An 18,763-nucleotide genomic window follows, 5' to 3' on the forward strand; every position below is an offset into this window, starting at 1 on the left:
GAAACATTACCAAATGTGCCCTTAGTTACTTACATTAATCATGGATGAAGCCCGTCGTTACATCATACTCCTTCAATTCATCGTTGATCCACTAATGAAAACAATCGTTAATAATGTGCACAATTCATAAATTCATGCCGATTAATGATAAATATCAAAGTTTGGACATTAATTACATGATAAAATCACGAGTACTACATTGCTAACAAACATAAAATTTGGATAAGCACTTAACTATAGGAGTGAGCATAGTTCGGGTTGGGCTAGTCCACCCCCTAACCCTAGGACTAACCCGTACAATATTGGTCCGAAATTTTTTGTTTTATTTTTTGTATTCCTTGTAAAGGTAAACTTACCATTTCAAATTACATGTCTATCGATAATGCGACATTATACAACAGTGTCATTACATATTCAACGAATTTAAGATAAGGCAATAATAGAAATTTTTCACCTACTAAAAACAATAAACCATAAAAATGATTAATACCGCTCATAAAAATATGGAACAAAATGGGAAGTTGATTGGCGAGAGGGGAAGTTCAGCAGGGCGAGAGTTGAGCGGCGAGTGGGAAAGTTGTATCTTTCAATTTTGGCAAATTGAATATTAAGAGGACAAAGAAGACATAAGAGAACAATTCCTTGAGGAGAACGCCATGAGGAGCCGTTTAATGTTGTTGACGTCATTTGACTTAGGTTTTTATAAAAGAAAAAAATTATAAATTAGACCAACCTTAAACTCCAAGAATCAAGAATCAATCCATACAGTGCTGATTTAGGGGTCTTTGGACTAAGGACCGACTCAACCCTCTTGGAAACTAGACCAAGACCAACAAAGTTGGGCTGGTCTAAGGTCGGTCCAAGTTAACCCTTAGTTAACTTAGTTAACAGAACTATTTCTGACAATTAGCTTCACCACCACCACCAACTAGCACGTCGTCTCCTCGCAACCCAAAAGGAAGGGTGCTAAGGGTGCGTTTGGTAACATTTACATTTAAAAATTGTTTTTGGGAATAGAAATAGAAAAAAAATATTTCTGTTTCGAAACAATTTTTGAACAAAAACGCGTTTGGTAAATCTGTTCTAGAAATATAAAAAGAATAAAAACATGTTTGGTAAATTTGTATAATTTTTTTTATTTCTTTTAAATTTTTAATATTTTTATTTTATTTTTTCTATTTTCTTTCTTATTTTTCTTATCTATTTTTCCTTTTTTTTCTTTTTCTTTTTTCTTCTTTTGCTCGGTCCGCCGACCTCGGCCATGGCCAACGACCGGTCGACGAGGGCGGCCGGCCTCGCCCGCCACGGCGAGGCTCACCGCCCCAGGTGGCCAAGCCTCGTTGTAGCTGCGAGGCTCGGCCTCGCCTTGGCCGGGCGAACTCGATCTCGCCCGGATCCAGCGAGGCCGAGCCTCACCAGCCGCCGGGGGCGAGCTCGGCCTCGCCAAATATGGGCGAGATTGAGCTCGCCCAGCCCTAGGTCGGCCTCGCCGAGGGCGGTGACGCTCAACCTCGCCGGGGGGCCGGCGAGGCTCACGAGGTCGCCGGCCCTCAACACCCTCGACAACCGGTCGCCACCATGGCCGAGGCCGGCGACGGCCAAAGAAAAAGAGAGAAGAAAATGAAAAAGAGAGAAAAGTGTTCCTAAATTTTTGTTTGAAACAAGAAATAACTTTTTTTTTTTGTTTCTTGTTTCCGTTCAAATGTGTTTCTGGGAACAAAAAATAATTTTGGAACAAAAACGCAGACAAACGCGTTTCTATTCATTTTTTGTTCCCAAGAACAAAAAATAAAAATTTGCGTTCCTGAGAACCTAAACACATTTTAACAAAGAGGCCCTAATTGGTTGTCCTTGTCCTCTCAGTCAAAACAAGTCTTGTTTTTCCTTTAGCTTTCCACGGCCCTGTAATGAAATGCACAATTGCCGGACCGAGAGCTTTGACTTTGTGCTAATGAAAGCGCCTCGTTAACAAGCAAACACGTCAAATCATGTTGTCTCTCTTGTCTTTAGATCACCACTTTTGCCTCGTTACCATCCTCTCACCACCTTCATTTCCTTCATCGGTATCATTCATATCTAACTTCATTTCTCTCACTCAACGACATCCTAATGGCTTCCATCGACCCGTCTTTTTCTCACTCCCACCCATTAGATTGATCAAACACATGTGATCCACCTTAGGTAATATTCTTAAGAGGTTATCGTGGGTCCGTTTGATAACGTTTTCATTTCAGGAAATAATTTTCTTTTAGAAATAATCTTTTTCTATTTCTATTCTTTGAAATAATTTCTCAATAAAAAAATATATTTGGTAACTATAAAAAATTTCTATTCCCGAAATGAAAAAAGAATAAGAATGTGTTTGGTACGATTCACAAAAATTTTTATAATGTAGAATTTTTTTTTTTTTAATTCTTCCTTACCACGATCATTGCGACCTTAGTCCATCGCCACCCATTGCTGACCCCTGTGGCCAATGATCACTGACGACCACTGCTCGCTGCGGTTGACTATCGATCAGCCGGTGACGGCTATTGATCGGCCAATCAACGGGCGGTGGCGGTGGTGTTAGCGATCATCGTTGGTCGTCAGTGGCAAGCCACAGTGACAACGGTCAGCAATGACGGCAACCATAGCAGGCGGCAAAGGGGGGTGGTGGCCGTCAAATAAGAAGAAAAATGAGAAAAGAAAAAAAAAAGAAAGAGAAAATAACTTATTTCTAGAAATTGTTTCTGGGAACAAGAAGTTACTTTTTTCTACTTCTTATTTATATTATAAATTTATTCCCCGGCCACTTTTCTATTTCAGGGAATAAAAAATTATTGACGTTACCAAACGGATCTTTATTTTTATTTTTTGTTCCGAGGAACATAATAATGTAAATTTGGAGAAATAGAATTGTTACCAAATAGGGCTTATATATGCATGTTCTTTTGTATTAAAATATTCAATCTATGGCCTTTGGCGATTTATTGCCTTGGATTGTTAGATTGAAGATGGGAATCATGAAAAGAAATGTTGGTCGAGAACTCAGTTGGATCTTGGTTTAGGAATAGGATGTAGGTTGACCTTGATGGGGATCCTGTTTTGACTTCAACTATTGAGCGAAACAAATTGTAAATTGGCTCATCGATCCAGTAAAACACTCTTTTGGGCTTGAAGTCTCAAAGTTTCATTGTATAATTCAAGCCTACTTGAACACAATTACTTCTAAGAGTTTCCTTGAGTTCAACCAACGAACATTTTAACACTGTAAAGAAGAAGAAGAAGAAGAAGAAGAAGAAGAAGAAGAAGAAGAAGAAGAAGAAGAAGAAGAAGAAGAACTATGCTCTCCCTATCGGTTTGCCCAAGCCCACCGACGCCATACCACCAACCTTCAACCAACACCCAATATCCTCTACCTCGAAAAACTCTCTAGTGCATTCGAATTATATAAGCCCACTCAATCACATTGTTTAAAAGATGTGGGTGCAATGTAGGTCACACCCAGGATCAAGTGGCCTCGTCCCACCACTTGCACAAGGGGTGAGCATGATTCTAAAGTATGACCTGGAATTTGAGAACCGGATCAATAGAAATCTGTTCAGTTCAGATTTCAAGATATGCATGATAAGTTTCAGGTTTCAAAAATTAGAGAACCTCTTTCAAGAGATGGATTCCAAGTTCTAGGTCGATGGAATTAGGAACTTGTACATAAAACTTGGAATTAGTTTTTGCATTTTTCTTGATCCATGTCTTCATTGATCGTAGGGTGTTTCATGGCATTCGATGATAAATGTATAATTTGAAATCACTAATGGAGCTTCCATTTTATGTCTAAAACTTTTATTTTCTTAATGTTTCATATTTTTCATGTGTTTAAATATAAATTGTTATTAATGAATTGTAGTAATAAGTAGTAGTCATTAAAGTCACTACAATCATTCAATTAATAATATAGGTAGAGCTTGGATAGAACTTAGAACCGAGCTTGGAACTTGTAACAAGATAAGTTCAATGTTCCAGCATATACCTACAGGTTCCAAGAAATGAGGAACTTATTTCGTAAATAGCACCGACACCGACATGTAGCACGCAACACACGACACAACATGCCGATACGTCGTTTCTCAAAAAATAGATAATTCTGATACATTATGACACATTATGCATTATACATGATAAATTTTCATTTTTATGATTATTTTAATTGAATTAATTTGATTCAAATTCACAAATAAATAAATAATAAAAAGGAGCAAAGAATAAATTTACACTAAAAATATTAACCCGCGATTTGTCAATATCATTTATTGTTTTAATTTAACATATTCAACTTTTAAAAATTGGAGAAAAAAAAAAGCAATTTATATTCTAAACTTGCGTGTTAGAGCATGTCCAAAGAAAAGAGAAACAAATAAACTTGGAGGATAAATTATGTGTCACAGAAAGTGAAAGTTAGAAAATAAAAGAGACTAGGTTTTTCTTCTTTTCCATTTATTATTATTTTTAAAAAAAAATTGATCATGTACGTATCAAAATTTCGAATCGCATGTCAGAATTTCAAATTAGCGTGTTGAAGAGTATCAAAAAAGTTGACAAGGTATTGGATTTTTCAATACTTGTTAATTGAGTGTCGAACACATGCTGAAGTGTTTAATATAACACGAAAACTCTCGAAGAGTGTCAATGCTTTCAACATATTTCAACACGTATGTTTTAAATTCAAGATAGAACTTGTGTGAAATCTAAAACTGTTACTTTTGCTTTAAGACCATTTCCACCCACTTGTGCGCCTCTTGTAACCTTTTCTCTCTCTATATGTCTCTATTTTAAATTATATGGATGATATGTCTTATGTTAGTGCTAAAGTTAAGATGATTTTAAAACAAATTTAAACTTTCGGTCACACAATTCAATTCCCACGCATGACGTTATCCCTTTCACCGTACTCATCCCATATACGCATCATCGGTCAAACGAAGGCCACCACGTGGCGCAAAATCCACGAGTGTCCCGTGGAGGGGCCAATATTATCGACCGCCATTTGAGGCCGACAAAGCCGCCATATCTTCAAGCATAAGTCAGCCGACTATTGTATCCACCACCGCGTCTCTTATACCAAAATTACCAAAAAAAAAAAAATTAAACTTATCACACCCATACCAATTCAATTTTAAATATTTTAACTTGATCAATTTTACCAACATAATCCATTCAACCATTTACTAGAAATCGTTTATGCGGATATCGGTTGTATTCTGTGATATAATTAGCACTGATATGAATAAATTTTATAAATCATTATTATTTTTGTTTCTAAATTTTGCTTTATGTATATTTTATTTTATTACTCTATTTTTATTCTCTCTATCAATTGCCGGACCTCGGCAATGTTCGGTGACAAACCAAGGCAATGATCTGCGAGGACCCTCGTCGAAGGCCAACAAGGGTCGACCAAGGCCAAGCTTACTTCGAGGGATACTTGCTTTTGCCAATTTGGCAAGGGGCATATGAGGTTATGACCTTGCCAATCATCTCTCGTGGCTGGTCCCTATCTCCAAGGCTCGATGATTGGTGGAGGAAGACGAAAAGAAAAGAAAAGAAAAGAAGAGAAAAATATATTTAGAAATTTAGAAAAAATAACAAAAATTGCATAAAGTGTCACATCAGTGACATGATTCAATTGATGAATTTAAAGATTTTAGAATTAAATTAGTATACATATAATAAATTTAAATTTTTTTTAGTAATTACTCTCACCACAGTTTCACGTTCCTCTGCACAAATTTGCGACTTAGTCTTGTTGCCCCACCGACCATCCCTTAATTGCATCACAAACCGACCCACTTCTATTAATTATATTGGATGCGCGTAAATCAAGAAATGTCCATGGCCATAATAATAATTAGAGAATAACGTTTCGTTTTTTTCAATAAATTTTTTGAAAAAGCCCTACCGCCCTTCTCCGAGGCTAAAGAGGAAGATCAGTGAAAGGTCAGTTTCGTCCATTCAACTGTAGCTAAGATGGTTTTTTTTTTTTTTTTTTTTTTGGTCAAAGGTAAGCTGGATTGCATTGCCCACTCTCTGTTTGAATTTCAGCTGACAGCTCGCAAAAAAGGAGCTATTATATTTAGCCTGAATTCCAACATAGAGTCCCATCGCAAAGACAGGTTCCGCTCCTTTTGCGCCCATGTCCACTTCCATTAATCAATTTTTTCTGATCAATTTAAACACGAGAGATGTTAAGAGATAGAAATATGTCATACCATTTGATAGTGAAATTGATATGTTTTTTATATATGTGTGTGTTATCCTTTTGCCTATCAATTTAAGTTTTTAATTAAGGCTTTTTAATAATTTGATTTTAGAAAAAATTTAAGAAAATTCGATGTAAATTATTTTGTTCAAAACATCAATTGCAAAAGGTACATTAAGCATTATCATGTTTTTGTGATTGGTTTCCTAAAAAGCTGTCTTGAGAGCGTAAATGATGACTTTACGCGTAGTCGGGCACCAGTGGTCTTTTGTCAATCTTGCTGGTGAAGTTGCAACTGGGACTTTCAAGACCATCATGAGCTGCCCTCCGTTTGTCTCTTTCCAGGCAGGTTCCGGCGCTTTAATCCCCTACTACGTTCCCCACTTCATATTAATTATTATATTATAATATATAGTCGTAAAATAAAATAATCAAAGCATCATGCCATCACCCTCGTCCCACCCTTGTATAAATACTCCTCCTCCCTTCGACACAGCCCACATCTTAAACAAAGCTACCTCTGCTTTGACCTTTCCTCTTTCCTCAGTCTCAGCCCAAAACTCAGCTACAATGGCATCCTTCTTCGCTTCTAACACAGCTCTTCCAAAGCTGTTCCTCGCCCTCTGCCTCCTCCAGATGGCCTCCGCCACCAGGAGGCTGGCCGAGCTGGTCCAAGACCAGTCCCCGCCCATGAAGTACCACAGTGGCCCTCTCCTCTCCGGCAAGATCTCCGTCAACCTCATCTGGTACGGCCGCTTCAAGCCTTCCCAGCGCACCATCGTCTCCGACTTCGTCACCTCCCTCTCTTCCGACCCCTCTTTGGCTCAGGCCCCTCCTTCCGTCTCCCAGTGGTGGAAGACGGTCGACAAGTACTACTACCTCTCCTCCTCCAAGAGGCACGCTCCCTCTCTCACGCTTTCCCTCGGGAGGCAAGTCCTCGACGAGAGCTACTCGCTAGGGAAGTCCCTCACGAGCAAGCACCTCGTCGAGCTCGCGTCCCGGGGCGAACAGCGGAACGCCATCAACGTCGTTCTCACCTCCTCCGACGTGGCCGTCGAGGAATTCTGCATGAGCCGGTGTGGCTCCCACGACTCCGCCGTCGGTTCCGTCAAGGTCAACGGCAGGAGCTCGAGGTTCGCGTACATCTGGGTGGGCAACTCGGAGACGCAGTGCCCGGGGCAGTGCGCGTGGCCGTTCCACCAGCCCCAGTACGGCCCGCAGAGCCCGCCGCTGGTGGCGCCCAACGGGGACGTTGGCGTCGACGGGATGGTAATCAACCTCGCGGGCCTCCTCGCCGGGACCGCCACGAACCCGTTCTCGAACGGGTACTACCAGGGCGAGGCGGGGGCGTCGCTGGAGGCGGCATCGGCGTGCACGGGGATCTACGGCAACGGGGCGTACCCGGGCTACGCTGGGAACTTGCTGGTGGATGAGGCGACGAGGGCGAGCTACAACGCGCACGGCGTGAACGGGAGAAAGTACCTGGTCCCGGCTCTCTACGATCCAGCCACGTCGTCGTGTTCGACTCTGGTGTGAGGGAATTGGCGACGGATAGAAACGATGACGTTTAGGCTACCAGATTAATTCATTCATTCTTTTATTGGTTTTGTAGTTGCTCCATAGTATTGTCATTATAGTTAATGAAAAAGGCAAACCACTTTTATTTGCTACAATTATGTGAGCCATTGCAAAGCAACCGGACTAAATCCACGCTTAATCTGAGGAGTTCAGCTCTTCAATCACACATTTCAATAAACCGACCGGGCTAATTACACCATTTGTGGAAGAAAAGACCATTACATAGTGTGAATGTATGCTCTAATTACCGATTTAGTTTTTGGGGGAACAGATGGAGGGGCTTAGGTCGAGGGAGCGTGAGAAGTCCATTATTAATTCTGGCGTAAGTCATTGGTTATGGCAAAAGGCACATGGGATTAGAACTCTCACTTTTCTAAGTGGAAATGCTGCATATAACACGAACCTTACTTAACTTAACAGTAATCCAAAATGATCATAACTTTATGTTTTATTCAAATTATTGCTATTAGGTGCTCATCGTCGTGGAAATAGTTAAAGTTGTTATATATGGTTTCTAAACGACAAGGTGCGATCCTCCTCACAAACCCCTAGGGAGACAAAGATCTGAATTGAGTCATTTGTTACAAATGTGGCTTGACCACCGCAGACTTTCTTATTTGCATGTAAATTAGTCATATACTTAACTACACTTGAGGGAGGAGCTTCTATCATACCATGAGTTAAGCAGCGAAACTCACAAATCTAGCTAGTCTGAGGGCGGCGAGTCTAATGGTGGTGTTGACCTCTCAAAATGACATGTGAAAGGTCGAGAATTGGAGGGCAAAATGCTAGCCACCAATGCGGCCAGCTTGCAAAATAGTAAGTGAGCAACACAGCCTATACAACTAGTGTTGTAGCATCAAGTGGCTTATACGATTGATTTGGGAAATTAGTTATTGAGCAATGTGCCCTCTACAACTAGCATTAAATAAAAAGTCACGTCTATGATAAAGACTCAACTAGGCAATGTGACCAGCATAGTTGGTGTCCAAACATGATCATTGTGGAATGGATTGGATTAAGTGCTTCCTAAAATTGGATTTGTGCGCACGAAATGAACACTATTGATTTTTGAGTGGTAGGGATGGATGATTTATTTAAGTGTGCATTAGGGTGCTCGAGGAGCATGGGTGCATCTGTGCAAAGTAGGGGTGTCAATGGTTCGGTTCGGTTCGATTTTTTTGAAAAACCGAACCGTTAGAAAAATCTTCCGAACCGAACCGAATACGAACCGAACCTTTTGGTTCGATTTTTCAGTTTTTGGTTTTTAACCTTTGGTTTTCGATTTTCGTTTTTTTTTTTCCTGTTAAACTCATATTTCTCTACTTTTATTTGTTGGTTCGGTTCAGTTCGGTTAACCGATAAAAACCGAACCGAACCGAAAAATTTTGGTTTTAATGAAAACCGAACCGAATGAAAACCAAACCGAAAAAAACCGAATTTTTCGATTCGGTTTTCGGTTCAGTTACTGACACCCCTAGTGCAAAGTGTACCTAATGTGGTAGGGTTGCCTTAACAAAGTGGTTTTGATACCAAGTAAAAAACAATAATAATAAAAAAAAAAACTCCAAATTAGTACATCCGTAACAAATTTACTTTAAACTACTTATTTGACACTAAAATTCCAAATTGGTGCACATGTAACAAATTTATCCTCCATTAAATTTCGTTAAATTTAACCATCAAAATACTAAGTTAAATGATATGCAATCGAGGGAAACGGTTTTTAAAAGTTCTCCGTATATTTTCCGTTGTTTCTAAGTTAATATATCGTTAATTTATCCGGCGATTACGCAACGGCTCCTCGAAAGCCGGAAGTAGAACTCTCCCGACATTTCTTAAGATGAGAAATGGCTTTTGCTTCAAATAAGTTTGCAATGCGTAACATGACGGGTGCGATCATAATTAATGGGTGTACCTACTTGATGTCTTACTATTAATTTGTCACAGATATATTAGTTTGTGGTTTTTCATGGTATTACTATAATTCAATGGAAACTAAAGGAGAGTGCATTTGTCACAAATGTACCGATTTGGAGTTTTTTATGGTAAAAAAATTAATTTGGAATAAATTTGTCATGAATGTATAATTTTGGGGTTTTTAATGGTAAAAAAATTAGTTTAGAATAAATTTATTTTAGGCGTAATAATTTGGACTTTTTCATGGTATTAACCTAAAATAATAATGCAAAAGAGAAATTTGAGGAACTTCTATATATAGTTTGATTTATAGGAAATAGTACCTAGAGAGTTTATTTATAGGCTTTAATAGATGACTATATAAGAAAAATAGATTAGACATGCATAATCAACATAGATTAAAAAAAAATAGAGGAAATATCCTAAATATAACTAAAAGATATATACATATCTCTAACATCATCGTGGATCTACCGTAGCAACAACTATTAACAATGTCTATAATTCTCAGGAAAATTCATGTCAATTAATGATAGACATCGAAACTTGGACATGAGATAAATGGCACGGCATGCTCAAAAGAGCTCATTTGCTAACCAATTAAAAATGAGGACTCGCACTTCAGCTAACACGCCCATTCTTGACAACTGGCTCCACCTCCACCGCCACCGCCACCGCCACCGCCAACGCCAACTAGCATGTCTTCTTCTTGCGACCCAAATGGAAGGGCACTGAGTGGTTTTGTCCTTGTTCTCTCAGTCAAAACAAGAGTCTCGTTTTTCTCGGCTGTCCAATGCCCTGTAATGAGAGAAATGCCCAACTGCTGGACCGAGAAATTTGACTTTTTGCCAACGAAAGCAATTCATTAACAAGCAAATGTGTCAAATCAAGCTGGCCTCTCTTGCCTTTACTTCAACATTCCCTCCTCACCACCATCCTCTCACCTTCGCCCTCTCCTTCGTCGTCATCACTCAAATTAAACTTCATTTCTTTCGCTAAGCCACGTCCTAGGGGCTCCAATCCACCTTCTGTTTCTCTGTCCCACCCATCGGATTAATCAGACCCATGCATTCCACAATAATCTTCTTAATGGGGGTTTTTGTATGTGCATTTTTTCTTGTATAGAAATGTTCACTTTGTGGCCCTTCTTCAATCTATTGCCTTGAATTGTTTGAATAAAGAGCTGAAGCATAAAAACTGAAATCGGACGAAAATATGGATGAGGTGTCGTATGTTGGTGCAAGAGTTTAGGTGATTTTAGGACAAACCCAATAAAAAATGAGGACTCGCACTTTAGCTAACAGGCCCATTCTTGACAATTGGCTCCACCACCACCACCACCACCGCCAACTAGCATGTCTTCTTCTTGCGACCCAAATGGAAGGGCACTGAGTGGTTTTGTCCTTGTTCTCTCAGTCAAAACAAGAGTCTTGTTTTTCTCGGCTGTCCAATGCCCTGTAATAAGAGAAATGCCCAACTGCTGGACCGAGAGATTTGACTTTTTGCCAACGCAAGCAATTCATTAACAAGCAAATGTGTCAAATCAAGCTGGCCTCTCTTGCCTTTACTTTACCGTTCCCTCCTCACTACCATCCTCTAACCTTCCCTCTCTCCTTCGTCGTCATCACTCAAATCAAACTTCATTTCTTTCGCTCAGCCACGTCCTAGGGTCTCCAATCGACCTTCTCTTTCTCAATCCCACCCATTAGATTAATCAGACCCATGCATTTTATCTCGGGTAATCTTCTTAATCGGGTTTTTCGTATATTCATTTTTTCATGTATAGAAATGTTCATTTTGTGGCCCTTCTGTGATCTATTGCCTTGAATTGTTTTAATAGAGAGCTGAAGCATAAAAACGGAAATCGGATGAAAATTTGGTCGGATCTTGGTTTGAGAAAATGATATTAGTTGACCTTGGGGAGGGATCCTATTTAGATTTATACCATTGAATGTAACAAAATCTCAATTGGACCTCGTTAAATATTCTAGCTCAAAGTCTTAAAGTTTCTTTGTGTAATTAGAACCAATTTGAACACAATTACTTCTAAAAGTTTCATTGAGTTCAACCATCTAAGATTGCAAATAAAAAAGGAAAAAACAAAACTATGCTCTCTCTAACCATTTGCCCAATCCTACCAACGTCATGCTTTAGCCAACACTCAATATCCTCTGCGTCCAACCATCACTATTTAGGAAACTTCTCAGGTGCACCGAAATCCTATTAGCCCACTCAATCTCATTCTTTGATAGTTGCGGTTCCCATGCAAGTTACGCCTAAAATCAAGTGGCCTCATGTCGATTGCGGCACATTTTGGGTGTGCATTACAAAATTTATGAAACAAAAATTGATTTCTAGCCAGAAATTGAGAAATTAAAAATTTTGATTTTTGATTTTTTATTCGAATTTATTTATGGAATAGAAATCTGTTCCAGAAATAAAAAAAAAATCAAATTACGTTATCAAATGGATTTCTATTCCAAACTTGTTCGGAGAACAGAGAAACAGAAAAATAAAGAAGTAGAAATTTTATCATTCGCGCTCTTTGAATGGCTCCAATCCTCTGACAATTCTGGCCTCATCCGACCATTTCCACAGACATGCTTGTGCTCCGAGACCATTTCCACCCACCTATGCGCCTCTTGTAACCTTAGTTTTTTTTTTGCTGTTTGTGCTCAATTATGAATAATATGGGTGATGTGTCATATGTTGGAGCAAGAGCTTAGGCGATTTTAGGACAAACCCAAACTTTTGGTCATACCACACATTTCCCACGCATTACATTATCCCTTTCCCTTTACTCATCCCATATATATATCATCGGTCAACCAAGGCCGCTATTTACAAAAAGAAAAATAAAAAGAAAAAAAAATACCAAGACTGCCACGTAGCGCAACACCCGCGATTGTGGCCCAGCATGGGCCAATACTATCGGCCACCTCTTAAAAAGTCGTCCTAGGAGCGTAAATGAAATGATGATTGAACGCGTAGTCCAGCACCAGTTGTCATTTGTTTATCTTCCTGGTAAAGATGCAACTGGGAATGTCAAGACCATCATGGGCTGCCCTCCTTTCGTCTCTTTCCAGGCAGGTTCCAGCACTCTAACCCCACTTCTACGAGAAAATATTATAATATATAGTCGCAAAATAAAATAATCGAAGGCTCACCCTCATCCCATCCTTGTATAAATACTACTCCTCCCTTCAACACAATCCATAACTTAAACAAAGCGAGAAGCTACCTCAGCTTTCGCCTTTCCTCTTTCCTCAGTCTCACCCCAAAACTCAGCTACTACGATGGCATCGTTCTTCGCTTCTTCTAAAACAGCTCTTCCAAAGCTGCTCCTCGCCCTCTGCCTCCTCCAGATGGCCTCCGCCACCAGGAGGCTGGCCGAGCTGGTCCAAGACCAGTCCCCGCCCATGAAGTACCACAATGGCCCTCTCCTCTCCGGCAAGATCTCCGTCAACCTCATCTGGTACGGCCGCTTCAAGCCTTCCCAGCGCACCATCGTCTCCGACTTCGTCACCTCCCTCTCCTCCGACCCTTCTTTGGCTCAGGCCCCTCCTTCCGTCTCTCAGTGGTGGAAGACGGTCGACAAGTACTACCACCTCTCCTCCTCCAAGAGGCGCACGCCTTCTCTCACCCTCTCGCTCGGGAGGCAAGTCCTCGACGAGAGCTACTCGCTAGGGAAGTCCCTCATGAGCAAGCACCTCGTGAAGCTGGCGTCCCGGGGCGAACAGCGGAACGCCATCAACGTCGTGCTCACCTCCTCTGACGTGGCCGTCGAGGGGTTCTGCATGAGCCGGTGCGGCTCCCACGACTCCGCCGTCGGTTCCGTCAAGGTCAACGGCAGGAGCTCCAGGTTCGCGTACATCTGGGTGGGAAACTCGGAGACACAGTGCCCTGGGCAGTGCGCGTGGCCCTTCCACCAGCCCCAGTACGGGCCGCAGAGCCCGCCGCTGGTGGCGCCCAACGGCGACGTTGGCGTCGACGGGATGGTGATCAACCTGGCAGGCCTCCTCGCCGGGACCGCCACGAACCCGTTCTCGAACGGTTACTACCAGGGCGAGGCGGGGGCGTCGCTGGAGGCGGCGTCGGCGTGCACGGGGATCTACGGCAACGGGGCGTACCCGGGCTATGCCGGGAACTTGCTGGTAGAGGAGGCGACGGGGGCGAGCTACAACGCGCACGGCGTGAACAGGAGAAAGTACTTGGTCCCGGCTCTCTACGATCCGTCCACATCGTCCTGTTCGACGCTGGTCTGAGGGAAGTTGAGACAGATTGGAACGATAACGTTGAGGCTCCCAGATTGATTCATTCATTCGTTTATTGGTTTTTTTTTTTTTTTTTTTTTTTTTTTTTGGGGGGTTGTATATTACAGTCACTGTAGTTAATAGAAAAGGCAAGCCTCTATTATTTGCTACAATTTTATTCTCTAGTGAAGCAAGCGGGTTAATCCATTCTTAATTTACGATTTTAGCTCCACTCCCGCTAGTGTTGATTCTTTATTAGAGAGTTTGTAAAGTCCCAAAATGTCACGTCACTTAAAAATATCCAATTAAATGACACATCAGTTAACATTAAAATTAATCTCCAGATAAATCACTTTCTTGTATGGCTGCTCCCAATATTCCTTTCAGACGATTTTAGACTTGAATTGAGTCATTCATTACAAATGTGGCTTACCAACAACAAACTTTCTTTTTTTCAAATATATTAATCTTATACTTTACTTCATTTGAGGTTAGGGCTTGAATCTGGCCTTAAATAGGTAATCTTGGATGAAGCCCGTCATTACATCATACTCCTTCAATTCACCATTGATTCACTAATAGAAACAACCGTTAATAATGTCTACAATTCATAGGAAATCCATATTGATTGATGATAAACATCAAAGTTTGGACACTAATTACATGACATAGTCAGGAGAACTGCATTGCTGACAAACATTAAATGTGGATCAGCACTTAGCTAACAGAACTATTCTCAACAATTAGCTCCATCACCACCACCAACTAGCACGTCGTCTTCTCGCAACCCAAAAGGAACGGTACTAACTGGTTTGTCCTTGTTCTCTCAGTCAAAACAAGTCTTGTTTTTCCCTTAGGTTTCCAAGGCCCTGTAATGAAATGCATAATTGCTGGACCGAGTGCTTTGACTTTGTGCTAACGAAAGCGCTTCATTAACAAGCAAACGCGTCAAATTACGTTGTCTCTCTTGTCTTTAGATCACCACTCTCTCTTCATTACTATTCTCTCACCTTCCCCATTCCTTCATCGCATCAATCGGGTCTAAGTTCATTTCTCTCGCTAAGCGACATCCTAATGGCTTCAATCGACCTTCTTTTTCTCACTCCCACCCATTAGATTGATCAAACCTGTGCGATCTATCTTGGTAATGTTCTTAAGGGGTTATTATATATGCATGTTCTTTTGTATTAAAATATTCACTTTATGGCCCTTTGGCGATCTATTGCCTTGGATTGTTAGATTAAAGTGGGGAATCATGAAAAGTGATGTTGGCCAAGAAATCGGTTGAATCTTGGTTTAGAAATAGGATGTAGGTTAACCTTGATGTGGATCCTATTTTGATTTTAACTATTGAGCATAACAAAATCTAAATTGATTCGTCAATCTAGTTAAACACTCTTTTGAGCTCAAAAGTCTCAAAGTTTCCTTGTATAATTTGAGCCTCCTTGAACACAATTACTTCTATGAGTTTCCTCGAGTTCAACAAACATTTTAACCCTGCAAAAAAGAATAAGAAGAAGAAGAAGCAAAATTATGCTATCCCTATCAGTTTGCCCAAGTCCACTGATGCCACGCCACTAAACCTTCAACCAACACTCAATATCCTCTGCCTCGAAAAACTCTCTTCTCATCGCTTGAAAGATGTGGGTGCGATGCAAGTCGCACCTAGGATTAAGTGGCCTCATTCCACTATTTGCACGTGGGGTGAGCATGATTTTGAGATAGAACCTGGAACCTTAGAATCGAACTGATGGGAACTTGTCCAATTCTAGGTTCCAATATATATAGGGTGGGTTATACTTTAAAAAATTAAGGAACCTATTTCGACGAGTAGATTTTAGGTTCTAAATTGATAAACCTAGAACTTGTAACATAAAATTTGAAATATTTTTTTGTGTTTTTCTTAATCTATGTTGTCACATGATCATAAGGTATTCCATTGTATTCGATGATAAGTGTATAATCTAGAATTACTAGTCGAGCTTCCGTGTTATGATTGAAATTTTTACTTTATTAATATTTCATATTTTTCGTGCGTTTAAATATAAGTTATGATCAGTAAATTGTAACAGTAAATGATGATAATTAAATGTTATTATTCACTGTAAACGTTCAACTAATAATACAAGTGGAACTTGGGTAAAACCTATAATCGATCTTGAAACTTGTGACAAGATAGGTTCTAGACTCCAGAATATGCAGGGTAAGTTCAAGGTTTCAAAAAATTAGGAACCCCTTCCCTAAGTAGCATCAACATCGACATGCAAGATACGACACGAGACGAGATGTTGACACATCATTTTTCAAAAATAGAGAATTTCGATATATGGGGATACGCTATATATTAAATGTATATTTTTATATATACATGATAAATTTTTATTTTTATGATTATTTTAATCAAATTAATTTGATTTAAATTCACAAATAAATAAATAACAAATAGAGCGTAGAATGAATTTACACTAAAAAAAAGTAACCCGTAATTTGTTAATGTTATTCATTGTTTCAATTTGACATATTCCATTTTATTCCAATAATCTATAAAACTTGAAGGAAAAAAAAAATAAGTAATTCATATTTTGGACTCGCATGTCGAGCGTGTCGAAGAAAAGGAAAAAATAAACTTAGGAGGTGAGTTGTGCGTCGTGGGAAATTAGAATAAGAAAATAAAAGAAGACTGAGTTTTTTTCCCTTCCCTTTATTATTTTTATTATTTTTTACATATTTACATTTTTTTATTGAAATTTTTTAAATTGACCCCACGTATGTCGGAATTGTGAATTGCATATTAGAATTTCGGACTCACGTGTCAAAAAGCGTCGGGAAAATTAACTATATGTTGGATTTTTCAATATCTGTTGATTAAGTGTTATACATGTGTTAGAATGTCTGACACGACATGAAGGCTTCTGAAGAGTGTCGATACTTCTTTCAATTAGTAGATTCCATGTTCCAGATGAAACCTACGTAGAATCTGAAACTATTCGCCATTACATATGCCTTTTGCCGCAAGACCATTTCCACCCATCTATGCGCCTCTAATAGCTTCTTCTCTCTCTATATGTCTCTGTTTTAAATTATATGGATGATGTGTCATATGTTAGTGCTAGAGTTAAGATGATTTTAAAACAAATTCAAATTTTCGGTCACCCAATACAATTCCCATGCATTACATTATCCCTTTCACTTTACTCATCCCATATACACATCATCAGTCAAACGAAGGCCACCACGTAGCGCAAAACCCACAAGTGTCCCATGCAGGGGCCAATATTATCGACCACCATTTCAGGCCGACAAAGCCGCTATATCTTCAAGCAGAAGTCAGCCGACTATTGTCTCCACCACCACTTCTCTTACACCATAATTACAAAAATAATAATAATAATAATAATAATAATAATAATAATAATAATAATAATAATAATAATAATAATAATAATAATAATAATTGAACTTATGCAAATTCAATTTTAAACATTTTAACTTAACCAATTTAGTTCTAAATCATTTAAAAATTTGTCAATATAATTAATTTAATCAATTTTGATTGGAAATCGCCACGTGGATGTCGGCTACTCACGTGATGCAATTTCCTTTCTCTCTCTCTCTTTTTTTTTTTTTTAAAAATTCTTTCTCTGTCTATTGCCAGACCTTGGCAACGGTATGCAACCAACCCAAGGCAACAACCGGTGAGGACCCTTGTCGAAGGTCGACAAGGGTCGACCAAGGCCAAGCTCACTTTGAGCGAGACTTGCTTTCGCCAAATCTAGCGAGGGGCAACTGAGTATATGACCTTGCCAATCATCTCTAGTGGCTGGTCCTTGGCCATCACGAAGACTTGACGACTAGTAAAGAAAGAAGGAAAGAAAAGAAAAGAAGAGAAAAATATAATTATAAATTTATAATAAAAATGATATAAATTGTCCATATTAGTGATATGACTCAATTGGTGAATTTCAAAATTTTAAGAATAAATTAACATAAATATAATAAGTTTAGAACTTTTTTGTAATTACTTCCGCCACCTTTCCCCACCGCACAAATCTGCAATTTAGGCCCCGTTTGTTTGCACTTCTTTTTTGTTTTTAAACAGTTTTTCTGTTTTTTGTTCTGGGAACAAAAAAAGAACAAACGCGTTTGGGTGCGTTTCTGTTCCTTTTGTTCTTTTTGTTCCCGGGAACAAAAAAAGAAACAAACAAGAAACACAAAATTCGTGTTTCTTGTTTCGGAACACAAATCGAAACACTTTTTTTTTTCTTTTTTTTTATTTTCTTGTTCTTCTTTCATGGCCGAGGCCGGTCGCCGGCCTCGGCCACGGCCGGCGACCGGCCGACGAGGGCCGGCGGCCTCGCCCAGCCACGGCGAGGCTCGCCGGCCCCCGGCGAGGCCGACGCTCGCCGTAGCTGGGCGAGGGTCGACCTCGCCATGGGTGGGCGACTCGAGCTCGCCCGGATCAGGCGAGGCCGACCTCGCCCGGGCCGGCGCGAGCCTCGGCCTCGCCGAGCCACCGCCGAGCGACGCGACTGCGGTGGCTCGGCGAGGCCGAGGCTCGCCGCCGCTAGGCGAGGTCGGCCTCGCCCGGACTCTGGCGGCTCGAGCTCGCCCGACCATGGTGAGGCCGACCTCGCGCCCCGGCTGGCGAGCTCGGCCTCGCCGGATCTCGCCCGATCCGGCGAGGCCGAGCTCGCGCCGGCACGGGCGAGCTCGATCTCGCCCGCATCCGGCCTCGAGCTCGCCCGGCCGCGAGCCTCGGCCTCGCCCGCGGTGG

At 40.5% G+C, this 18,763-nt stretch overlaps 2 protein-coding genes across 2 annotated transcripts; both read left to right on the plus strand.

The window, feature by feature from the left end:
• Window positions 1–6,732: 6,732 nt before the first annotated feature.
• Window positions 6,733–7,911, plus strand: LOC104447971 (protein PHOSPHATE-INDUCED 1). Its single transcript, XM_018876443.2, has one exon. It carries the CDS (start codon window positions 6,809–6,811, stop codon window positions 7,772–7,774), a length of 966 nt encoding a protein of 321 aa, XP_018731988.2. The 5' UTR covers window positions 6,733–6,808; the 3' UTR covers window positions 7,775–7,911.
• A 5,011-nt stretch (window positions 7,912–12,922) lies between these two features.
• Window positions 12,923–14,082, plus strand: LOC104447970 (protein PHOSPHATE-INDUCED 1). Its single transcript, XM_010061725.3, has one exon. The coding sequence runs from the start codon at window positions 13,033–13,035 to the stop codon at window positions 13,999–14,001; it is 969 nt and encodes a 322-aa protein (XP_010060027.2). The 5' UTR covers window positions 12,923–13,032; the 3' UTR covers window positions 14,002–14,082.
• The last annotated feature ends 4,681 nt before the right edge of the window (window positions 14,083–18,763 follow it).

The sequence above is a fragment of the Eucalyptus grandis genome, chromosome 3 (assembly GCF_016545825.1).
Source record: "Eucalyptus grandis isolate ANBG69807.140 chromosome 3, ASM1654582v1, whole genome shotgun sequence".
Taxonomy (NCBI): Eukaryota; Viridiplantae; Streptophyta; class Magnoliopsida; order Myrtales; family Myrtaceae; genus Eucalyptus; species Eucalyptus grandis.

Excerpts from the sequence above, each read along its gene's own strand:
- LOC104447971 (XM_018876443.2), top strand. The coding sequence starts at position 6,809 with ATGGCATCCTTCTTCGCTTCTAACACAGCTCTTCCAAAGCTGTTCCTC.
- LOC104447970 (XM_010061725.3), top strand. The coding sequence starts at position 13,033 with ATGGCATCGTTCTTCGCTTCTTCTAAAACAGCTCTTCCAAAGCTGCTC.